This window comes from Stegodyphus dumicola, chromosome 4 (assembly GCF_044657685.1).
Source record: "Stegodyphus dumicola isolate Sdum_Otavi_A_Nest chromosome 4, ASM4465768v1".
NCBI classification, from domain to species: domain Eukaryota; kingdom Metazoa; phylum Arthropoda; class Arachnida; order Araneae; family Eresidae; genus Stegodyphus; species Stegodyphus dumicola.
Genome location: NC_140771.1, coordinates 15,390,808 through 15,417,632, shown reverse-complemented (window position 1 = coordinate 15,417,632; position 26,825 = coordinate 15,390,808). Strand labels below are relative to the sequence as shown.

General features: G+C 35.2%; 1 protein-coding gene across 1 annotated transcript in view; it reads left to right on the top strand.

The window, feature by feature from the left end:
- LOC118181579 (proprotein convertase subtilisin/kexin type 6-like) overlaps window positions 1-26,825 on the top strand; it is a 107,746-nt gene that overhangs the window by 57,431 nt on the left and 23,490 nt on the right. The window contains exons 7-8 of the mRNA XM_035350732.2: window positions 11,636-11,724; window positions 24,659-24,831. Of these exons, the coding sequence (XP_035206623.1) occupies window positions 11,636-11,724; window positions 24,659-24,831 (262 nt within the window). The remainder of the gene's footprint in view (window positions 1-11,635; window positions 11,725-24,658; window positions 24,832-26,825) is intronic.

Here is a 26,825-nt window from a genome sequence, read left to right as displayed (position 1 = left end):
AAAAATCTGCATTAACTGTCATTTCGGGTAGCATGATTTTTTTCGTGCACTATTCCCTTGGTGTCAAAGAAGGCAATGAGCATGGATTTCAGTTTTGATTCGTTCACTCCAGCCTTTCTTTGTCGAGGAGATTGGGGCGCGTGCCACTCTGCACTCTGTCTCTTTGTTTCAGGATCATACTGGAAGACCCATGTTTCGTCACCGGTAATCACTCACTTCAAAAACTTAGGGTCACTTGTTACACATTCCAGTAATTCATGCGAAATCGACTCAGAGTTTTCTTTCTGTCCGTTGGTCAAAAACCTTGGAACCAGCTTGTTACAATTTTTCTGCATTTGAAGCTTTTCCCTGATGATTTCATGCACAATCGATTGTGACAGTCTCAGCATCTCCGCAATCATTCGGACAAACGTCCGACGATTATTCAAAAGTGCTTTAATTTTAGCCACATTGCCTGAAGCTTTAGAACTTAATGAATTTCCCAGAGCGTTGTTCAGCATCGACTTCCTCTCTTCCGTCTTTGAAGGTTTGGTGCCACCAAACCACTTGTGCCTTGTCAAAGAATCCTTTCCTAAGTTTTTGTGTTAATATGGCAAACTTCTTAGTAGTCGATTTGTTTAGTTTTACACAAAACTATATCTCTGTTGAACCCTCCATTGCGTTCCGAAAACCGAATCTCACTTTCAAACGCGTGTCTCCTTTATGAGAGATCAGGGCGCTGAAAGAGATCAAAGACAACTGACTTTCTCCAAGACTGTGAAACAAGACAGCAACCACCACCTGTACTGCTCAGAAACTCCGCTCCTTTGGCCTTCTGCTTGGGGTGAAAAATTCAGTCTCATTACTTTCTGGACAGGAGTTATATACCATTATATGTTTTAATAATAAAATATCATTTAAAAAAAAAGGAACAAAAATATTTTTATTCACCATCAGTGCATGGTCAACATCGACATTTACCGGTGTAAGTGAGAAATAAGAATATTTAGCAAATATATCGGATGTACACCAAGAGATTACGTGAACGCTGACATTTACCGGGGAATGTCGATATTCTTCAGATTTCGGTTTTTAACGGTAATATACACGTATGCTTTTAAAGATCAAAACAGTATCAGGAACTGATTTCGCGTTTAATGTTGTGACATTTATGATTCAATTTCACTAACAGTTAACTTTATGTTAATATATTCCCTTATGCTTTGTTTTGTCACGTACTCGCCGTGACTAACGGTTTATGCAAATTGTACGATAAGCGGCGTAAGTTAAAACTAAAATGAAATCTTTAACATGTATTCTGAGTAGAAATTTCGCCGCTGTGCTATTGATTGCATGAAAACAATGCACATCACACAGAAAGTTTGAAAGCCGGATGTTAGCCACGCTCTTTAGATGAAGAAGTAAGTTCGTTATGTATTCCGTTCGACTCGACAGTTCTCCACGTAAGGTTGTGTTGCAATTGTATCTAATCAATATACTGTAGGTTAGTACCATGTTACTGTCGATGAGAAGTCGAAATATTTATTAGGCCAAAGGGGCGTTAGCCCAGAAGAGCTATTACTGAAACGGCAGTTTGCATCGAATCACTTTCCAAATTGCTGCCACCAAATGTTATCGCCTTTTGTTGTATATAAAGAAATTAAATAATGAAGAACCTTCAAGAATGTATGTATGTTCATCGCACTGTGAAAAAAAACGAGAGCCATTAAATCTTGAATAACGTAGTCCTCCACCCGAATATGGGCACCTGAACGCCCGGATTTTGAATTTGTTTTATTGACTCTTTCATATTTTGTAAAACTTTAAATAATTGTTCATTAAAAACTCAATGATTTTAAAGCGAGCAGTGGCAACACTGTACAGAACGAAACATTTTTATTTCTAGGGGGCAAGGCTGCCTATCAGAAATTCTAAAATTATTCTGTTTTTTAATATTTTTAGCCTTCAGGAAAGTTAGTCGAAATGCTATGGAAACGTGTATATGTGTATACATGAAAAAATTCCCCTTTGGGCGTAATATAAAATCTGAAATCTTTCAGATTTTTTGTTACTATTTTTAGCTGTACTACCACAAATCGTAAAGAATAAAATTTGTTATTAGCTTTACCTTTTGAGTGGTATCTTGTGTCCATATTAGGCATTAAGAAAAGGCCCAACGATTAGAGTTAACTCGTCGAGGTTAATCATTAGGCACGTAGCAAGAAGGTTTAGTTAAGCTGGCATCTTCACATGTTATTATGCTAAAAAATGTTTGCGTTTCGGGCAAATTTAAAGGAAGCATGTGGAAAACACTTTTAAGAAAGTCGTAATTTCGTGATATTGAGGTAATATACCACAGTGTATTCAGAGGTATTAAAACTGCAAAGAACTCAATTAGTAAAAAATTTCATAACATCCTTCTCGAAAACAATTCTTCAACCTCTCATTTAAGCTGTTGCATCTCTAAAAGGAATTAAGCTGAAGAGTTTGATTACAGTCATTAAACAGGATTGTGCGCAAGAAATTAATATGCATGAAGCATGTGCGTAAATTTCCCAATCATCTGCTCAGAAGAATTGCTATCCTTCTGTAACTTCGTATTTGGTTTTTAGAGCTTTCCCATGATAAAAGCACCTTCGGTAGGAAGAATAAAAGAATTAAAAACTACACAGCATTGGTACGTTTATTAATCTAACAACAGTTATTAATGTTGTCAAGCATAAAAGAGCAATGTTGCTGAACTGTGTAATGGGATAGAGTGGTTGCCATAGAAACGCCACCTTACCTATTTGCTTCACAGAATTCTTTCGTAACTTAAATCTCGCGGTCGAGTTCCTCCTCTCTTTGATGTCGAAAAGTGAAGAAGATATTACATGCTTCTCCTGTTTAGAATAAATCCGATCATTCTTCTCACCTAACTGCTTTAACGTTTCTATGACAACGAAAGTAGATTTTTTTCACGTCACTAATATAGCAATGACTATGCGGCTGTTGAAAGAATACCTTTTCTAATCTAGTAACTTCAAATTTTACAACACTTGTAAAAACACCTGAAACAAAAAGGTCATTAAAGCTCTTAAAAGATTATCTAATGATATTAGAATCAAGAAATGCAAAAGCATTAAATTTAATTTTAATTTCATGCTTTGGCGCACAGTGTTATATCTCAATTCCTTTTTACTTCCTTGTGCCAAATAAAGTACATATTGTATCGCGAAACATTTTAGTTATCAGATTTCAACGGAAATATCCATTTTGACGATTCAAGATTTTTTGTTTTGTTTTGTGTGTGTGTGTGTGTGTGGTTCGAGTATCGATACTCGAACCACACACACACACAAAACATTTTTTATGACTCCTGCTTCAAAAAATCTTAAGGGGACGGTGGACTTTAAAATATCTAAAAATCAACAAAAATATTGAATTTGTTTTTTTACTCTCGTAATATTCTATATATAAAACTACATCGTATGCAAAAAAAACCGACTTCAAATATTCTAATTTTTAAAGAAGTTACAAGCATTTCAAATGTGTGAACAACGTAAACTTTGCCCTTTAAATTTTGGAGAAAATGTAAAAAATTTTATTTCAACAGTTATTTATTAATGTAATAATTTATATATTTGCTCAAAAGAAGTGTTTGTTTCTCAAAAAAACTAGAAATGTCAGTATTGACAACTATTAATGAATTTAATTTTGCTTGTGTAAATGCTATTCGCGTGAACAGGAGGAAAGAAACTCGTTTTCCCTACTCGTTGCAAAAAAGCGTGATCAACGTCGCTTGAATCAAAGCAAAAGGAGGATTTTACCTGCTTGGAAAAAACAGAAATATTAGAAAATATTGTAAGGCATTAAAAGATAATGTAAATGTAACAAATGAAGTGTAAATATATGATGCGAGTGAATTTAAAAAGTTTCATTGGATATAATGCATAAATTGTTCCTACCTCTAACTTCGAATCACATACCAATTTGCGATATGTTTATTTTTCTCATATCTAATATTATGAGATTAAAAATAGTTAAATGATACAAAAATTTTATCTAGTGTCTATATAGTCATATTTAAAGTTAATTTGCGGTTTCCATGCATTAAAGGGGAGTTTGAACAACAATTTTAAATTCGGTTTTCTCAAAACAAAATTTTTCGCTGTTCGTATTTCTTGAAAATGCTCCATGCGTCTCATTTTTAGTTAAAAATGAATGATATTTGGAACAAACTATGTTGTTATATGTTACAGTAGATCTAAGTATGCATTTTTGCATATGATGTTATTAAAAAGTTTAAATTTGTGATAATGTTTAACAAAAGGTGACGTTTTTCCGAAAACTGTGTGTAAGTTCACAAAAATACTTTTTAAAATTTTCTGATTCGTCATCTTCAATAACAGATACACAAAAGATTTTGTCAAGTCTTTATAACTAACTTAAAGGAAAAATTAAGAAAAACATATAGAAAATTAGCGCGCAAGGAGCATTTTAAATCTTTAATTAAAATAATTAATTATTTGCTTTAAAAATTTTTAATTTAAAATAAATTGAAATTTTTATCATATATTTTATAAGCTAATATTATAATACGTATATGTATAAAATTTCTTGTAGAAAACACCAAAACTTAAAATTTAATTTTTAAAGTCCACCGTCCCCTTAATGTCTCTACGGTGACGCTCAAATTAAAAAAAAGTGGTGGATGAAGATTTTCCATAACCAAAATTTGGCGATTAAGTCCCATAATTTCCAGTCGCCCTTTAAAATGATGTGTATGTAAGGTGTTTCTCTCGCCTTCTTAGCATACCTTCGTAGTGTAGTGGTCAGCATGCTCGGCTCGTATTCGAGAGGTTCGAGTCCCAGCGAGGGCATTGCTCATTTTTCACGTCTCTCAATATCAAAAATCCTAATGTCTCCACATGATTTCTAAAATATTCTTTCATCATGAATTAAATTTGAATGATTTAGTGGTTCTGTGAATTTGTGACTTTTCCCTTCCTTTTGCACATGTTATATAATGGGTGGGATGGACCTATAAGCGGTAAATAAAAAAAATATTTTATATTTTTTTTCCTGGAAAAATATTCGGTCTTCTTTTTCTCTAAAAATGAATCAACTGCTTGCAATTAAAAAAATGAAAAGAACAAAATATTTTTGCATAATTATCTGCACACTGATAGTTACAATTCTAATTCGGCGCCTCGAAAATGGACGGTGAGAGGTAGGTTTTGCTTGCTCACAGTGTCGAGTCATTAGGTTATTTTGAAGTGAAAAATATGCAACGCCTTCGCCGGGGCTCCAACCTGGATCTCTCAAACACGCGTCTACTGTGCACCACGAAGGCATGCTGGAAGTAGGGAGAAAATACCTTATAACCGACGTAACATCAGTATGAAACCTTTTCATAGAGAAGTTTATATGAACGCATTGAATGAACACATGAAATAAAGAATATAATGCGAAATTCACAATAATGCTCCCATGTGATTGAAACTCAGCATAAAAGAGAAAACAGCAAGATGTGGCGAAATTAAAAATTGTAATGCATTTAAAATATTTTTGCACGTGTTTGTTTATTTTAATACGTATAAACCCAGTTTTCAATAAGGGGGACTACAAACTTCATTTTCTCAAATATTGACCATAAAACGTAAAATAACTAGATATGGAGAAACTGAAAAATTATATTAGTTTTTTTCAAATCATTTTGTTTGTGCATATGTATCCCAGCTTTTGATTATTTTTAACGCTAAGAAGTGTATAACTGTACATATATACATGGTGTTCAATTAAAATACCTATACTTTCTTCTTCCTTAAATAATGATCCTGGACAAGTAGCTCAAATTACAAAATCTCTCAAATTAGATGGGAAAATTTATGAAAACTGTATCAGTGCCTGTGAGTGGGAAGGTTTCGTAAATGCAAAATCTAATATGTTATCTGACCCTTTATTGCAAAATTTTTAATTTATAAAATATTTCTTATTCTTTAATAAAATAAATACAGAATGTTAACACTTCCGAGAGCAAAAGTTGTAGACGAGTGCGTGAACTAATGAGCGAATCGTAGATTTTATAAATGATTGCTATTTTTCTTCACATGTAATCACATGTATTGAGAGACTGAGCTTTTTATTTTCAGTTGCTCCTTATATTTGGTGGGCCCACCAGCGACCGAGCGGTAAAGTCGCTGAACACTGGTAGTTCGGTCCGAATCTTGCGAACTGGCTGGCTGCATGAGAGTTTTCGTGGTTTCCCCCATGTATAACGTGTATACGAGCCAGTTTCCCTTAGAAAGTCCTCCACGAAGGCATCCCTCCCCTTAGGCAGATAGCCCTCGAGGCTTTGCCATAATCACACACACACACACACTTTCTTATATTTGGTAGCGAGTTTGGATCGGAAATAGACATTAAAAGAGTAGCTGAATCAACCAATTTGCTGTCGAATTTTACCGGAAAATTTTATTTTTGAGCCTGAATATGTGGAACATTCTGTCTTTGTCTTAACAAAGTAAAATACATACTTTACAAACTGGAATTTTTGTTTAAAGCAAATTATTTAATTTTTTTATTTTGAAAAGCCGTTAGTTCAGAAAGGCTATTAGTCTCGAAACGGCATTTTGATTCTAATCCCTAAAAGCGTTGAATCACTTTTCAAACTGTTGCCACCAAATTATTATCGCTCTGTATTATATTTAAAAAAATTAAAGAAAGAAGAATCTGCATGAATCCATGTATGTTTTTCGCATTGTGAAAAGACAACGGTACCTAGAATTATTAACTGTGCCATCAAATTTTGAACCTGGAAGCTCGAATTTTAAATTTGTTTTATTGTCTTTTGCACATTTTGTAAAACTTTTAACGAGTTTTGGTTAAAATACTCAATAGTTTCAAAGCGAGCAGTGGCAACACAGTAGCAGTGGAATAAAACATTTTTATCTCCAGAGCGCGAGACTGTCTATCAGAAACGCTAAAGATAGGTTGTTTTTAAATATTTTTAGACCAAAGGGTCGTTTACCTAGATACTTTCGAAACGTGTATGTGTGTGTAAATAAAAAAAAACCTCACATTTGGGCGTAATTATTATTATTTTTTTTCCCCCATCTAGTGAAGCATTTTCATAAAATTCGCAGTCTTATCTTGAGGAACTTCATAATCGAAAGTACATGTATGTCTCAATCAGTGTGTCCAAGGAAATAAAGACGGTTGCTATATTTTTCGAATTCCATGCGCGTAAAGTCATTTCTAAAACTGCAGAGAACTTCATTTCTTAAACTGCATCTGATATTATAAGAGCATAAATACTTCCGGTTACAATAAAATTTATATTCTTACAAACTTTTATTTGCATACAAAGGATTTTTTTGATAAAAATATAAACCGGCAATAAATAAAATACAGATTGGAAAAATGGCAGGTTATAAATTCACAGAGACTGCTGTCTTAACTTATTTAATTATCAGCTTTCCCGTTCTCTTCACTAAACGTCTCCAGAATGCCCTTGCAATCTTCGTCGAACGTTGTTTAAATAGAGGCCATCGACCTCGTTTTTATACGGTTTTCGTTCACACATAGTTCTTTGTTTATATTTCATTTCAGCCTAAAACATAATATGAATCATTTTATTTTTTAACTTCCCTCTCCAGAGATCCTTGAGAACCTGTGTAGTACAGAATGAATGGAAACCAAAATGTCAAGCGAAGAGAAAATCATTACATGAAAATGCGTCAAAACATTTTTTCCGCATTGAATAAATTCAAAAGGCATCACTCTTTGCGAAATGCTCAGACAAGGTGAGGGAATGAAAGAGCTTTTCTTTCTCATCTCACCCCTTATCTTTATATTTTTCAGCTTCTGCATGGTTCTTTAAAATCAGTTATTTTAATGTAAACTGCCATATGGAAAAACAATTACGTGGATATATTATTGAACAAAGACAATATCATTTCGCATCCAAACAAGGAAAATTCAGTTTCACTTAACTTGAGGAAATTTATAAATTACAGGTATCTCTATTCAATGTTAGCATTTTATTTGATATTTGAATCAGAGACGTAATGCTAACAATCTGATAATTCCATATCGTAAAACCTTTCAAATTGTTTTATTTTAAAGCGCAAATGGAATTTGGCAGCTGAGGATGATGGTTCGGGAAAACCATCGATCTAGACCTGTGAAAATTTGCAAATTAGTACTTGTTTGGTGTGTTATTTTATCTTAACTGTTTCATCTTCAAAAATTTCTACACTGGTTTTTGAGTAGAAAGTCTGCTTTGTTACAAACAGCAATATTGGAAAACATATTATTTGGAATTATACCATAAGAAAAATAACACAAGAGCTAAATTAAACCATTTACTCAAATTTAAAAATTTGTAAGAGAATAAGGTCGTGAAATGTTATTTGTAAGCAATCAAGAAAGTAGCTTTACCGGTTAAGATTTAATCTGTCTTACTAAACCTCTTACCGAATTCTGTTTCCTTTTATGTCTTAGTAAATATGACTGATCAAAATTACCTGTTCCACCGTTATGCATTTAACAGGGATTAGTAGAGCTGTAAACGGGGCATTAAATACTAAAACGGGACAATCTAGGCCCACAAACAGCAGAACAGCCTACATACTATTTTAAAGTAATTAAAAAAAAAGGTGAACTACTACAGATTTAAACTTCTCTAAAGATTGATGAGATCTATTAGCCACTCCGACAAATAACACTTAATTACAAACTTTTTAATATAAAATAAAACACATGTTACTTACATGTACAAAACGCGTGTTACTTACATGTACAAAATTATAAATTAACAATATAAATATAAACATTTTAGTTTTAAGTAAAATAGACAGAATATCCTGAACACATTCAATATACAATTCCATTTCGTTTACAAAATCATATTTTACGAAATCTGACGATCTTAATTTAGATACTACATTTTTACATAAATTAACAATAATCTAGATCCTTTCATAATAAGATGGAAAATGTCCATGATGAGTCAAGGCTTGATTAAGATACTTGTTGCCTATAGACCCTCTCTCACTTACTGTTGGAATTAAATTGTACGTGAACCTTCCTTTGGAATCCTTAGTAAATATTAAAGACATTTTATTATAGTCCCTGAGAAATTTTCACAAATAAAAATTCTTTTGAAAGGAATTTATTATTAATTTTTAATGCAATACATTTCATGAGACGTTGTTGCAAGAAATTGCGTAAATGTATAAGGAGTGAATAAATCAATAATTGCAAGAATTATCACCTCTGACAACAAACTCTGATCACACTGATGGAGGTATTCACATGCCATCAACGGTTATTGCTAAAAAAAAACTGAAAAGGATATTCAGAAATGAATAAATAACAGGTATTGTGATTTGAGATGCAGCAATAACATTACATTAATATAAGCCTGTTACTAAGTAAAAAAAAAAAAAAAACATTAATCATCATTCAGCATCTAAAAATGAAGCATGGAAAAGCATATGTATAAAGCATAATATGTAATTAATGGTACTTTATAAAAAATTATGGACTGTAAATTTAAATGTTGCGTAAATTAACATCTCATTAAGGAAATTGATGAAGGACAGTAATGACGATGAAGAATATGCCAAAACGCAGTTGCTGATTTCAGTAGGTATTAACATCTAGGTATGTATTAACATCACTAACATCACTAGGTATTAACATCTAGGTCCAGACATACTTTGTTAAAAATAAAATGATCATGTGATCAAATGGCGTGATTAACGTTCGTCTGAATTCTTTTCCCAGCTGGCCTCGCGGCAAATGTTTATGAAAAAATAGATTTTAGAATTTTGGGTGTAACATATTTCTTGCTTACTAGCTAGTTTAATTTCTTGTTCTCGGATTAATTACGCTTTATAGCTAATCTCGGATTAATTACTGTTCTCGGATTAATTACGCTTGGATTTTTCAGTCAATATGCTTTTTTTGTGTGTGATGTGAATAAAAATAAGAAAAAACTAGACAACATGGTCTTCATTTAAGAATCTCATTTAATTTTCTACTCGTAGTAATGATATTGTGAATTTTTTCGCACTTAGCATGTCTTGCAATTGAAAAATATAATATATTCTTTGATTTCCCAAGGTAAGAATGCAAGAGTAATGAGTAACATTACCTTTTATATTACGAATATCTCAATAATGAATCAGTCAGTCATAAGTGGAGTACTTTTTGTCCTTATATACGCAATATACAAACGTGTTTTAGATGTATTATGTCTAATGAGAGTAGGAATAATCTTTAGTAGAGCAAGGAGCAGCAACGAGGAGTAATATTGACGGTAAATAGATTCATAACTACCGAATCTGAATACAGCTAAATTCTATATAAAATGCTCGGTCCATCACACAGATCTTTCGATGATGTGTGTTTAACAATTTCACATTTCCCCGAGATAGACTCCTCGATTTGAAAATTGTCGTCAGGCGTGGGTCACTCACACACGTTTTAGGGTTAAATGTCGTCCTGATCGTTATCTCCGAGAAACATTCGTTGTTCGTTGCTTCATGTTTTTCAACCCCCCTGAATTCAGCGAAAATGGAAAGAGGTTATTAATGGGTTAATTGATTACATTCTCTCCATAGTGAATTGTATTAGGGCCACTCAAATGGAAGTTGCCTTAAGAGATTATCACACATGGCTACAGTTCCTGCTAGACGGGACTTTTCTGAGAAACAAGATTCTTATAGCAATGGTTTAAACGGAAGGATTCCTAGAGAGCAGAGCCTCGCCTGAAGAGAAGTCCCAAATAGCTACGGAAACAATGTTGCGGCTACACGGGATTTTTTCAAACCTCACCGAAAATGTCTCGGGTCCCGGGTAGAGACAACCAATCAGACGAAAGTTCTGCTTCTGAATCCTCACGTGATCCCAATGTGAGCGATAATCGATTAGTGTTTGGCGTTCAAGTCTTTGTAGTAAGTGAAAATGATAACCTAGCTACGCTGGTTTCCTGGAATTGTGCTGGTTCTGAGAATTGTCACTTTCGACGTCAAGTCCCGCGTAGCCGAAACATAATGTGATTGGAACTTTACCAATACAAGAAATAGGAATTCAGCTGGTATTGCAATAGAAATACTGCTCATTTGAAAGCGTGTTTTTAGGAGATCGTTTCTAAATTTTCACATAAGAGAGGAAGAAATTTTCCTTCTAGGTAAAGAGGTGAGTAGAAGGCGGTTTTCTAAATAGATCTTAGCACCTGGTGAAAGGGGGCAGAAACATTTCTAAGGCCAGTTTCAGACGCAAAAGGTTTATCTTTGGAGTTAAAAAAGGAAACAAATATTTGAGTTTTGTAGGGAAGTGAAGTGGTTAATACTTATTTCCCTGTTTTCAAATCTGATATCACTTACATGTATAATTCAGTTCATAAATTGGTTTAGCCAGAAATTTGATGATTAAAAATAAAATACACAATTATTTTGTGTTAAAAATTTATTTCTGTTCCCTTTTTTATTGGCAGTATTAGTTAATTATTGGAAATGATGAGAAAATAAAGGTTTTTATAGCATCACATCAAAAACATACGTATTCGATAAGTCATTATTATGTAATTATGCTTTTCTGTATTATTTAATTGTATAAAATAATAATTAGGATTTCCTAATATTTTTTCTATGTTTCATTTTAGCCATGGTACATACTGCGCTGCCATAGCTGCAGGCGTTGCCAACAACAAGGTATGTGGTGTTGGAGTAGCATACGAGGCAAAAGTAGGAGGTAAGAAATTTAGTATCTGTTTAGCAACAGGTCTAACTATGAATTTCAACATTCTTCAGAAAATTCCAATAAAGCAGAATAATAACATATACCTGGTATTAAAAATAGAGGATTCGCGCCGTTTTTATTGAAAGTGTTTTGCAACACATAAATTAGAAATATTTACGTATTGAAGATTTCGCTATACACATCCTCTTGCGGTTCGCAGGCTCATATAGTCAATACACTTGATTGTTTAGTAAATCTTTGAGTCATGAATAGCAAATGGGAAATATCTTACATTTCCGGTTTACAAGATTTAAAAAAAAATTCATGATTAGATTAGGATATATCTTTCGTGCCATAAATTTAATGAAACATTTGCTCGTATACTGCAAAGATATATACAATAATAATACAGGAGTGCCGAAAAATCAGTTGATCTGAAATTTATAACGTGATTTACCAATAACTAGAATAAAAGAATGAAATTCCTATTCGCCGTAAAAAATGCACTCTTTCTAGGTTGGTAGCATTACTCTTACTTAACAGGATTAGTGTATTATATATAATTATATATATTTATTTTTATTATTTATGTACAGTACAAAAGAAGTTGATTAATTTGCTTTGAACTGCCTTATTATCTCTTTCTTGTGTTATCGTTCTTCGGAGAAGATTCATGTCCCGAAAAATATCGTCATTCGCAATACCTTATATACTCCCCCTTTTAAAGGGCGACTGGGGACTGAGGGACCCGGTCGCTAAATCCTGGTGGTGTAGAACCATCATCCAACATAGTTTTTAATTCGGGCACCACTGTAGAGACATTAGAGTTCTTTTAGCAAGAGAGATGAGAAAAATGAACAATGCCCTCGTCGAGACTCGAAACACGGACCTCTCGAATATGCGCCGAGTGTGCTGACCACTACACCACGAAGGCATGCTAAAACGTCGGGAGAAAAACCTCATATGATATAGAATTTCAAATTCTTCTCTATTCATTTTCAAATTTTCTAAGACGTCTACTTCTTCTTCTTCCTCAGTGATTTGCCCCTCTTGCGAAATGTCCAATACAGCCTTACAGAAGCAACTGGTAATGCATCGTTCCTTTAATGTATCGCTTCGAGTACTTTTACGTTAGCATTTGGGTTTGTTCGTATTTTTTCTCTTCTATCGAGATGCATCAAAATCAAGCGCTGACGAAAGTTTGATTTAAAATTTCTGGTGATCCTTTATTACATAGGCTGGATGGATATCACTTGTAAAATTCGGTGAAAACAGTTCAACCCTGGATCACTCCCCAAGACAAAAAAAGCCCGCCGTCACGTGTTAGCAGAATTTGTGACTCTTTACTAACTTTCGGTTTTCTTCGGAATGTTAACGAAATTTTTGCAAGAAAGGATTAGCTGAGTTGAAGAGGTGGAAGTCAAAAGAAATTTTATAAATCAAAAACATATTGTTTGCTATAACCGGGGTTTGCTTGCTAAAAGCGAGTTATACTCCCATAGACTTAGCGTTGTACTAACCAAGTATTTTCGATTTCCTGGTTAAATCCGGTTTCCCGTTAAATCAGGGTTTGTTATAAGCGAGTTTAACTGAAATTGATAAACATTTATTTCATTAATCTAATTAATAAAAGACGTAGCTAAGCCTTATGTACGTCGGCTGAGTCGTACATAAGGTTTAAATACGCCTGCTTTAGAATTTACAAATGCATTTGATAAATTCTAACAGGAGACGTATTTGCTGTTAGAATTTACAAATGCATTGGTAAACTCAGAATAAACAAAAATATATTATTTGTTTTCAAACATTCTTTTGCGTCTTGTCAAATATTAATCGTACAAAGTAGAATAGCAGTACTTATCAAATTTAGATAAGCTTTGGAAAATATGAAGTAAAATATATTTTTCAAAAACGTCAGTTCTGATAACAAATGAATTCAGCGATAACGAAATAATGAACAAACAAGCAAATATGGTTTCACCTTTAATTTGTCTTATTATAAATTCAGTTCAACAAAAGTAATTTTCTTATCACAACTGTTAAGTAAATCTTTTATCTCTGATGAGGAAGGACGAGAATGGAGTACTTTGCATCTCTCTTTCGGCTGTCGGGATTATGACCCAGACCCGTGTAAATGAAAGTTTACTTAGTAGCCTTTATAAGTGTCCTGTATGTAGGAAGCATATGCGTCTAGTCGAGCGTAAAAACCGTTTAGATGGATTTGAATGGGTTTGTAGGAAGAAAGGTTCAGATGTGGCGATGCCGATATACGGATTCGAGTTCAGATAATTTTAAGAAGTTTTTGGACGCTGTTAAGGAATTTTGTGTGCCACAGACTAAAGACGAAGGAACTTCTAAATAGGGTAAGTGAATATTTGCTTTTGTAATGCTTAAATGTATAACATATTTTTTCTTTTTTATGTTATTTTATTGTTTGGTTTAAAATGTAGTTTAGTGAGATTATGTATTTTTTGTTTGCCTGTAATGTAGAATTGGGTGCTTCTTTGACTTTTTAAGTGAAAATATATCGAAGTGTACATGGGCAAAGTGAAGGGAGTGTGCAATGTATGTTTGTGCAATTCTTCGATTTTTTTAAGTGAAAATAGGTCGATGTGTACATGGATACCGAGTTTGTGCAGTTCTTTGTCTTTTTATTTTGGCTTTGTGTAGCGGCTTTACGTCAAAAATCGCCGTTATGCAAGCCAAAAATTAAGTCAAAGAATTGCACAAACTCAGTATCCATGTACCGCCAAAAAATCGCCAAGTTTCGCCAAAGGCTACCCTAAAATATACTTTTGCAGAAAGGTGTATAAGACCCTTTTATTTTAACACAAAGAATGACCCAACTTGAGTTTACACAAGCCAACACTTCCGGCTTAACTTAAATAGGTAGTATTGAACTAAATCAAATGTAATATATTAGCCTAACGGCTCACAGGATAAAGTAACGCCAGGATAGGCTCTCGTTTGTAGGAAACCGACGAGACCAGTCTAATGGCTAGAAGCACTCAACGCCACAGAATCAAATACTAATAAACCACAGTACAACGTAGCCTCAAGTAGGCAGAATACGCTCTAAAATTTATTTGCAAAACCTTCCCTTAAATCGCAATTATTTCTCCCTCAATCTGAATAAACAACCGCTATCTCATTTACATTCTGGCATGAAAACTGTGGGTGAAAAGAGAGTGACAGAAAAGTGATTAATTTAAAATTAACTGTGTGTAATCGGTCATCGTAAAGGTCATCTTTGTGTCGCCACACTGCAAAGCATAAGATATTTCTGTTTCAAATTCGATCACACGGCGGTATAAAAGAAGTGCGTTGTCACTCGTAGTATATTCATCTTTTGAATTTAATGAACAAACTCAGCGATTTAAAAGAAATGTGTTGCTCCTGTCCGAATTAAAATATTTGCACCTCTTATGCGACAATGGCATTCAGAAAAAGGCGTAAGATATTTAATTTCAAATTTATTCTATTATTAATTAATGAACTATGTGATTTAAAAGCAATAAACGCAGATTCATTTCAATTATTATTTGAACCCGTAAAATTACACTAAGCTGGTCATTTATAAAACCATTTATTTTTTTTCACAAAAATCTACAACTTTATTCGATCATAATGAAATTGTCTACGGTTGACCTTCGAAACAAAAGGAATGTTACTGTCTGCTAGCATTTCCAAAGGCAGCGTACGGATTCCATACCGAGAGCGTTTGTATTAAAACCTTGCACCCAAGTCGTCCATCTTAAATTCACGTCGCCGTTGTTGCTTTCCTGCTATCAGAACTTATAAAAATTGTTTAATGACATCATTTGTGTTACTCTTTAGATCAGTCTGGAACTTTACAGAACAGTTTAAGTACTCTTTCTATGAGTTTTTCACGCATGTTAAAAACGGTCAAGAAATTACTCAGAGTGGTTGCTCATTTTCCGTTAGCTCAATTCCAAAAACGTCATACCTGGTAACAAAGTGGTAACATATGTAAACTGGTAACATAACTGGTGCCGTTTTAGTCCTACGCTGTTCTACAGTTTTATTGGGGCTTGGTAACATTTTGCCCATTCAACTTAAACTAAAATAAAAAGAAAACCACTGCCTGATTTCGAAAAAATAAACCCGACTGCCCTAAATAAGGCCTCTTCACTGTGCGTTGTAGGGTTTATATTTATTTTAACTAACATTTATTTTAAGTTTAAACTATCTTTCCTGTCAAGCCTTACTTTCCCCTGGAACTGCCAATGCCAGAATATGTAAATTTGAGTAGAACGCGCAAGGATTCAAATTATCTGCGGAAGTATTATGATTTAAATAGAAAGGAAACAAGTTCGGTGTGTGATATTCTTACTTCACGAGCGCGGAGGTAGTTAGCGAGAAATTGAAGAACCCAGCGTTTCGGCCTATGTGCTTGGCGGGAAGTAGTGTTAATCGTTCAAGTGAGCTTCAAGTCTGCTGAATTAGCAGCGGTGTTGTAAAACGCGGTGAGTTAGTTATTTTAGAGAGCCTCGTAGTTAGAGTCTTGTCTTTAGTTTCTTTTCAGGTTATTATTTTTATTTGACCGCCGAGTTGGCGCCGTCTGTAAGCGTCAAGAGCACGCAATTGTAATTTATTACGTTGAATAAAAAGGGACTTAAACCCTTTACAAGACTCTGTGTTTTATCCTGTTTTCACAGTCACTTCTTGGTTGCGTGCAAGTTGGAGGCACGCAACGTTATATTGGCGCCCGAACACTTATCGAACTGAAATGGCCGAAAATTGGATGGAAGCCGCTGGACAACACCAAGAAATGACAACTCAGTTGGAAGGATTTGGATACCTGGTCCAGACTTTGAGAGCGTCAATCAAGCCAAACGTCCATTTCGACGGAAAAAATTCGGTGGCGGTATTTCTAGAAGGTCTAGAAAACCACTTTCAGCTATACCCTGTTCCCGAAAGACAAAAAGTTGCCATCGCCACATCAGCACTAAGAGGACAGGCCGCGCTATGGTGGAAAAACATAGGCAAATTTTTACTAGGGGAATTTGGAAGCCAGACATATACATTTGAAAATTTCAAAAAATCGTTAGTAAAGGCCTTCCCCATAGTGAAAGATCGCGCACGGCTGGAAGCCGAACTACAGGGTGATTATAATTAAAGTTTAAGTTTCAAAACGCTATAAAAAAAGAACCACTCATGAAAATGACGTCAAATTTGAAAGGAATGTTATTGAAGAAGGCGGAAAGCGTATGGCAGAAGAAAAAATTTAGTTTCAAAAGTTAGCAACAGATGGCGCTGCAAGCGGAAGAAGACAAATTAAAATGTTAGTTAAATTTCAGTCTTATAAAGCTGCCAGGTACCAGGCTGTTCCTCATTTCGCGTCTCAGACGTTCGCCATAAGTGTTTCATTGCAGGACCGCGCTCTGCTGGTAAAACTGTATTACAAGAATGACGATTGTGCAAGAGTAGCTCTGCAAAAATTCAGGATACTGAAGGGTATAAAGAAGGCGTTGGTCCAATGAGTGTCGTATGTCTAAAGAAAATGATGCAAAAATTCGAAACGACAGGTTCGTTTGAAGTGCAATCTGGTAGAGGGAGAAAACGAGTGCATTCGACGGTAGTTGAAGAAGTGGCCACAGCATTACAGGAGGGGTCGGCCGGTGGTGTGCAACCGTGCAGTGCACGAGGAATTGCCCGAACATTGGACAGGCCTACCAGCACGGTGCTGAAAATTGTACGAAACATCCTGCAATGCTATCCGTACAAAATTGGCCATGTGCAAGAGTTGCTTCCGTCTGACTTGACAGCTAGGGAGATGTTTGCGTTAGAATTCCTGGCTCGCATGGAAGTGGATAATGAATGGCCGTGGAAGATTTTGTGGACAGATGAAGCCCATTTCCATCTGACAGGATACGTGAATACCCAGAATTGTCGAATATGGGCAACAGAAAATCCACTGGCAACGCACCCCGTACCACTTCATCCTAAAAAGGTCACGGTATGGTGTGGCTTTACGGCATCATTCATCCTACAACCATATTTTTTCGAGCAGACGGGTGCTTCCGGTCCTGTTACCGCAACCGTCACTGGTCAGAGGTATGCGTCTCATTTGCGCAACCACGTGATTCCAGCTCTGCAACAGCGTGGATGTGTGGATGAAATCATTTTTAAGCAAGATGAGCTCCTCCGCACATTGCACATCCCGTGAAGCAGCTGCAGAGGCGCCATTTTGGAAATGCTCGAATTATCAGCCGTCATTTCCCTACAGACTGGCCATCCCGATCGCCTGATCTTACTCCGTGTGATTTCTGGCTGTGGGAATATCTGAAGGATGTTGTGTTCCATGCTCCAATTGCAAATTTAGCGGAATTAAAGGCACGCATTTCGCAACGCATTCTGAACATCACCCCGGAGACACTGCGATTCGTTGTGGAACATGCTGTTTGTCGCTTTCAACTAGTTGCACACAACGGTGGACACCATAATGAACATGTTTGCGCCAGTTCCAAACATCTTTGATGAATGGTTCTTATGCGGTATGTCGCCGCAAAACTCTTGAAACCGATTTGTCCCTTTCGATGTGATATGTACAGTCATGCAAATAAAATTATTCAACAATTCTAATTTGTCAATGCGTTTTAATGTGTAACTTCCACCTTAGCCGTTGTTTTACGAATCATTTCTCGTCGTGATTCTGCCGCTTACAGCGCCATATGTTGCTAACTTTTGAAACTAAATTTTTTCTTCTGCCATACGCTTTCCGCTTTCTTCAATAACATTCCTTTCAAATTTCACATCATTTTCATCAGTGGTTATTTTTTTATAGCGTTTTGAAACTTAAACTTTAATTATAATCACCCTGTATATAGTTTCTATCAACGGGATACAGCAGAATTGACGGACTTTATTCTACGAAAAATTAAGCTAACGGATATGCTGTATGGGAAGAAACCCGATGCGGAGATAATCGAAATAATATTACCAAGATTGTTACCCGCTGTTCAATACTACTTTGAAATTAGAAACCCAAGCACATTGCAGGAACTCTTCGAATTGGCGGTGAAGTTTCAAAATCGCAGAATAGCGGAAAAAGCGAGAGGGGAAACATATTCTCAAAGTACCCGAAGGAAATCTTCAAAGGAGGAAACCAGAAATGGAAATCGCTCTTATGGGGGAAAGAACTATCAAGCTAACGCATCGAAACTCGAAGGTCAAGGCCCAAAAAGAAAATTTGAAAATAAACATCCGCGTACCCAGAAGACACAGATTGAAAGGAAAGCTTTAAACGACTAGAGGGGCCTGTGAAAGGGAGGGTCCAGACCCCGGAAGTTTTAAAAAAACCCTCAAATAGACATTTAAATACGGTCATCGTAAAAAACTCACACCAATTATACAAGTCCTGGTTGGCGATGTACCAGTAGAAGCCCTCATCGATACAGGAGCAGAAGGAAATTTTATGAGTGAAAATTTCTTCAAAAAGAATTTTTATAGGGTACGATTATTTAAAACCAAAAATACGGAAATTATAGCGGCGCAAGGAAAAACATGTCACTGCATCGGGAAATTATCATTAAACTTACAGGTAAAAGAGGAAAGTCTCAAAGTATTAATTTTTGTGGTGAAAGATCTGCAACATTCTCTTATTTTAGGTATGGACTTTTTAAGGGCCGCGAGGGCCAAATTAAATTTTCAAGATAGTTCCGTGGTGATGGAGATGGACCAGAGGGTGGTGGAACCTGTGGAGACACCGCAGTTGGACCTTAGCCATCTGAATGACCATGAAAGTAAAGCAATACAGCAAGTGGTGAGTAATTTTTCTCATTTGTTTTCAGAAAAACCAGGAAACTGCCAAATAGTAACGCATAAGATTCAATTAAATGCCGAAAAAAACCTTGTAGGACTAAACCTTACCGCTATGACAAACCAAAAGACGTAATCATCGAAGAACATATTCAGGAGATGTTAAAGAATAAAATAATAACGCCCATAAATAGTGAGTACGCGAGTCCAGTCGTACTATGTAGGAAAAAGAACGAGTTTCCTCCTTCGGATAAAAGGGCTTGGAGGTTTGCTATTGATTACAGAAAACTAAATAGTATTACCAAATTTCCAGTTTACCCTTTGCCGGTTATAGACGAGATCATTAGACAGATCAAATCGACAAGATATATGTCTACTTTGGACTTAACGTCTGGCTACTATCAAATAGCTATGAGACCCGAAGATATACAAAAAACCGCGTTTATAACAAAATCGGGCACTTATGCATTTTTACGCATGCCCTTTGGGTTGTGTGGGGCCCCATCAACATTCCAGAGAACTATGGACATTGTTCTAAAGCCTGTCCTAGGAAAATCAACTTTAATTTATCTAGATGATATAATTATAACGAGTAGTACGTTGGAACAACATATTAATGATTTAGAACAAGTTTTTAAATTATTAAAAGAGGCCGGTCTTACAATTAACGCCTCAAAATGCAAGTTCGCAACTAAGGAACTTAAATATCTCGGTTATAAAATTTCGCAAAAGGGTATAGAAACGCAAGATTCAAAAATAAAAGCTATTAAGAATTCCCACCGCCCAACACCGCCAAGAAACTTTCTTCCTTCCTTGGGTTATGTTCTTACTATCGATCTTTCATAAAAGATTTCGCTAATATTGTTGAACCACTCTTAGTAATCAAAAGAAAAAAGGGTAAGTTTACGTGGACAGCGGAAGCTAACACAGCTTTTGAAAGATTAAAAGAAGCGCTTATTAATGCCCCTGTTTTAAAATTCCCGGAGGGGGACGAAAACCTGGAAAATTGCAGCAGATGCGTCAGACTATGCGGTGGGCGCGGTTCTTATGCAAAACAACCATCCGCTGGCATTTTTTAGTAAAACGTTGAATCAGACACAAAGGAATTATATAGCTACAGAAAGAGAAACATTAGCCGTATTAATGGCTGTACACAAATTTCGAGTTTATTTCGGCAAATCGCCAGTAACAGTCTTTTCGGATCATGCGGCTGTTGGTAGACTTTACTCGGGGAAAAACCTAACGCCCAGGTTAATAAGATGGGCTTTAAAACTCCAAGAATATAATATCACAATAAAATATAAACCGGGTAAGGAAAACAATGTAGCTGACGCACTTTCTCCTATAAAACTGGACGATGAAGGAAATGAACTTAAATGCGCTGTGTTGACTTAAAAAATTTTAGATTCTAGAGATACGGTTATTACTGAACTGAAAGCTGATCCTGAATTTGGAAATATCTATGCTTATTTGAAAGACACCGAAAGCTTTGAGCATACAGATATCGATGCGATAAGAAATAGAGCAAAAAACTATGAAATAATAGATAATTTATTATTTTATACGAAAACAACAAACGAAAATCTTGAGTACAAACCAGTCATCCCATCCTCGCTTCGATTAAGCATTTTGAAGGAGTTGCACGAAGCAAAAACAGCGGGCCACCTAGGGGTCAGAAAGACTTTAAAAAGGGTACGCGAGGCGGTATATTTCCCGCAATTATACAAAATAGTAACGGCGTATGTCAGGTCCTGCAATCAATGTCAGTTAATAAATGATATTAATTACAGCCCGGCCGGGTACTTAAATAGCATTCGCGCTACATTTCCGAATGAAATTTTAGGCATAGATCTTCTTGGTCCCTTTCCCCAGAGCGAGTTAAATAAAAATCGTTTTCTTTTAGTAATAGTAGATCATTTTTCAAAATGGACAGAAATTGTTCCACTTAAACGCGCGTCAGCCAAAACAGTCGCAGATTCATTCTTACACAGATACATTTTAAAATACGGTGCACCGATAAAAGTCATTAGCGATAACGGAAAACAATTCATTAGTCAAGTATTTGAAAACATATGCAATGGACTTGGCATACGCCATATCAAAATGGTTCCGTATAGACCACAGGCTAACATAGCAGAAAGAGTTAATAAAAATATAGTAAAAATAATTCGCAGTTACGTGAGCACACATCACAAGCGCTGGGATGGCTACATAAATGAATTAGCTTATGCTTTAAGAACGGCACATCATGATACTACGGGAAAAACTCCAGCAGAATTATTCTTAGGCCGAAAATTAATTACGCCTTTAGATAAATTATTCTTTGTGCAACAAAGAGAGCAGGAGTTTAAACAAAAAGATGTGCAAAAGTTGATTGATCAGGCGCTTAAAACCTCGGATACGGCACGAAATAGGCAGAAACTATATTACGATAGAAAACGCCGTGAAGCAGATTTTAAAGTTGGGGATAAAGTATTGAAGCGGAAATTTTCTTTATCAAGTGCCCCAGACAATTTTATGGCAAAGCTAGCTCCAAAGTTTGAAGGCCCCTATGTAATTCAGGAAATCAAAGGAGTAGTCTTATATCTTAAGAACGAGAGAGAGGAAATCTATAAAGCAAGTCCCGACCAGGTGAAAAAATACTATAATCCAAATGATTTTGAAATCCTTAAAAGTTTCTTGCAGGACTCAAGTCTAAACGAAGTAGAAGGTCCAGAGACAATAACAACTATTCCACCACCCAAGAAACAGAGAACTGAAGAGAGACCTAGCACTTCTACAACCCGGACGACGGTATCAAAAAGAAAAAATAATTTTCAAACTCCAGCGTTTAAGAAAAACAAAAATACAGATGCACCGGGTAAAGAAACCGTGGTAAAGAGAAAAACACCACCTACAAAGGATGGGAGGAGAAATTTTACATCAAGGAGAACGCGCACACGGCCACAGAGTCAGATGCCAGCAAGGCCGCCGTTCCGGAAACTGAAACGCCAACAGGAGGCACAAAAATACGACGAACAGAAGAAATTCAAGAAGGACTCCAGACCGGAGGACGTCAAGACCAGCCGTCCCAGGGAGAAACGGAAATGCCAACAACCAGACGATTACTCCGCCAAGAGGCCAGCATGTAGAGGACGCAAAAGAAAAAGTCAGGTGGACGACACTCGGAGGGCAGTAAGGAGAAGATTAACATCCATGAAACCTCTAACTTGGGACAAATTCTGCCAAAAACGAATGACGGAGTTTCAAGCATCGAAAACTCAAAGATAAGTTAAAACCTTCTATAAATTTTTTTTCTCTTTTGTTCCGAAATGTTATGCATAAGTACGAAGTTCTATGTTTTGACGAAAGTCAATATGTCTCGGTTGAGACTTAGTTTGTTTTACTTTATTTAGCTAAGGCAAAAGTATTTTCTTTAAGTGTAAAAGCTAAAAACAAGCATTTTCTGTTGGTCGAAAGACTAATTCTGTTATGTTAAAGCCAAAATTTGGCCGAAGATAAAAATAACTTCGTATTCTTGTACTAATAAGAATTTTAGTTTCAGTGCCGCCAGCTTGGCGAAGAATGAGTAAAGTAAAAATTTATTTTCTCTTATTCATTTTATGGTAAATTGTAAAAAGCATATGTATTAAAATTTTGTAAATGTACGTAAATACTTGAATGTTATGTAAAAGTAGAATTTAGTCTAGAAGCATAAAATTGTAGATGCTAAAAGTGAATGCTTAAAAGCAATGAAGTCAAAATTTAAGTAGTAAATTGTAGATAAAGTCATGCTTTAGAGCGAAAGCCTGCATGTTTAAAGAGGAATGAGGGGGAAGTTAGAATGAATGTGTTTTGTAGGGTTCTCCACCTACATTTGAATTTTTAAGAATATTAAAGTAGCTCATTGAGTTGTAGAATGTCGAGTAAGGTGTGTCTATTTGGTCGTTGAATTCTAACAAATCATGGTGGTTAGGGGAAGTGTTGTAAGACTAAAACACGAATATTCCCGTTTGACACCACACAAGGTGGAGAGCCAGGGTAAAGTTAAATTAATGCTTGAAAAATTGAATGAATGTGAAGTAAGCAATAACTAAGAAAAACGAATCGTTTAAAAACAAAAATTTATTGTGTCAAGAAAGTGTAAATTATAATGTATGTAGAAAGATACTGATACTTATTCCTTCCAGATGCTGGAAGGAAAGACCAAGATTGATTGATGAAGTCCAGGAAAAGTTGCTGTAAGAAGAAAGTTATAACGAGCAACAGAATTTTAGTATATAATTTGTTACATAAGATTTTTTTGTGTAAACGAGGTTCTCGCCAGTTAGTTCAGAATTAGAGAAACTTACAACAGGTCGTTTGTAGGACCTGCTTCCAAGTTTTCCAAATTCTGGCAGCGGCAAATGTAGGGTTTATATTTATTTTAACTAACATTTATTTTAAGTTTAAACTATCTTTCCTGTCAAGCCTTACTTTCCCCTGGAACTGCCAATGCCAGAATATGTAAATTTGAGTAGAACGCGCAAGGATTCAAATTATCTGCGGAAGTATTATGATTTAAATAGAAAGGAAACAAGTTCGGTGTGTGATATTCTTACTTCACGAGCGCGGAGGTAGTTAGCGAGAAATTGAAGAACCCAGCGTTTCGGCCTATGTGCTTGGCGGGAAGTAGTGTTAATCGTTCAAGTGAGCTTCAAGTCTGCTGAATTAGCAGCGGTGTTGTAAAACGCGGTGAGTTAGTTATTTTAGAGAGCCTCGTAGTTAGAGTCTTGTCTTTAGTTTCTTTTCAGGTTATTATTTTTATTTGACCGCCGAGTTGGCGCCGTCTGTAAGCGTCAAGAGCACGCAATTGTAATTTATTACGTTGAATAAAAAGGGACTTAAACCCTTTACAAGACTCTGTGTTTTATCCTGTTTTCACAGTCACCTCTTGGTTGCGTGCAAGTTGGAGGCACGCAACGTTATAGCGTAAAGCCCAGACAACTTCGGGTACATTAGTGTGCCCGGTTAACTCAGGCGATGCTATTGTTAAATGTTAGTATCAACTGCCTGTATATTTAACCTCTGAACACGGCTAAAAAAATACCGTTTATAAAAACTGGTTAAAATAAATTATTTCATGAATTAAGTTATAATTAAGTTAAAGTTTCATATTTTCTGTTTTTTCCACTTATCTCTGCAGGTGTAAGAGTTTTAAATGGACCTATTACAGATGTGCAAGAGGCTATGGCGCTTGTGCATGCATTAGACCACGTAGACATTTATACTGCTTCGTGGGGACCTGTCGATGATGGTAAAAATATGGGTGCTCCAGAAATTTTAACCAAAATGGCGTTTTTGAAAGGTATTAGTAAGGTAAGGAAAATTTTTTTGGTGATTTTATGACGAGATTACTTGTTGAAAACATTATTCCTTTTGTTCCCGCTATGCTCATTTCTGAATACAATATAACGGTATTATAAAACTCCAGTGATGCAGCTGAAAATAGGTATTGTCACGAAATGTCCAGGCGCGGTAAGATGGCTTCCAAACGTTTTAGGGTTGCCACATTTGGCGATAAAATTGGCGATATGCCATGGACGGAAAGAATGAATTCTTACCTTCTGGAACGAATTCTTACCGGTTTAGTCCAAAATATTCTCGAACACACACAAGCCAAAAACTATATAAACTCTGCTGGTAAGCAGAGAATGAATGCGAGATAGTTAGTCCCGTGTTAGTCAGTCCGTGCGGAGTAAATTGCATTCCATAGCGATCAAAATAGATATTTTTGTTGAAATATGGTACCCGGAATTTTTCGTGATTACAGTACTCACTTTACTTCATACAAGGAACTAAAAATGCGGTTTTTGCTGTTTCAGTGGGTTTGAATTACAAATAACACCTCTCGTGGCTGCCCTTAATGCCACATTCTTAATTTTTTTTTAGATAATTTAATGCCCCATGGCTGGTATTTATCTGTTACAAGTCTTGAAATAATCGTCTCACTTATTCCTTTGCTGTAATTTAAAGAAATTCTAAAAAAATGTGAAAATCATTTTAGCCGTTACTAAAATATTTGTTTTCAATTTATACTGAGAAAAGTAATTTTAAGATTTTTAATTATGTACTTCATTTACTAAATTTTGTTTAGAACTTTTTAATAAATATACTTTTCTTTTGAAAACTATGCTCTTAAATCTGTTTTCCATCAAACGAAAATTTTGAATTTTGCTTTGATTAATAATCTTTAATATTAATAAAACTTTTTTTCTGTTTTCTTCTAAAACAAAGTAAAACAAAAAAATGTAAATTTCGTCCTATCTCAACTAATTTTCCTTACTTGTCATAGCGTAAAAAATCACACATGTGAATAGAATCTACGAACTAGCTTCTATATATAAATTTTATTTTAAAGGAATATAAAATATAAACAAAACAGAATGAAATATTCATTCGAAACATAAATCTTTGAAATAACAAACAAAATTTCATCTTGAAACCTAACTCATCAAATTCTTATTTTTCTTTCCCCTTTTCTTGGATAGCAGGACCGTATAGCATAACAAAACAAAACTAAAAGAGCAAACCAGCAGAAGAATTCCATTTTGAAAACACGACATGCCACCGGAAAACATTTTTAGTCGAAATATATGTTCGGTAGAAACTGAATCAACAAAATATCTGTGAACAAGTGGGTTATGTCAACATCGAAACGACATTTCTCAGCTGCTATAGGCATTATTCGCATTGCAGCAATGGCCTACATCGGTAGCCATTAAATCTGCCAGATGTCGACGTATAATCTGATTTGCAAGTATTTAAAAATGCGTCAGGAACTGCAGTTTTGAAAAAAAAAAAAAAAAGATGTTGTTTTTTTATGTTCAGAATGTTTATTACAGGTGAAAAGAAGAATTCAAGAATGGTATTAGAAAAGGTATTAATTTTAATACTGTAATATCTCTTCTGGAATCTACACTCGTGTACATAATGGATTAGGTATCACTGGCTCTATTGTCATTTAGAATTATGTGACAAAATGCGTTCGAATACCGCTTCAATTTAAAGCGGGTTTAATTTGTGTCAGAGTCTTCAATTCGAAATTTTTCAAGCCTGAATCTCTTGCATGGTTTGTAAGATAATTTGTGTTTGTTAAATAATAACTAGTGCAACTAACAGTATATAATTTAAATATCGTCTGAGCATTCTAATGTAAAAACATCAGAATCCTCAGATGACATTAAAATTCGTTGGTACTTAGACAATTAATTAATAGAAAAAGATATTCTAACAAAAAAGACCAGTGGGTTATAAGTAAAATATTGCAGTATTGTAATCGATCTTTTCAAATTTTCATTCAATTAAAACCT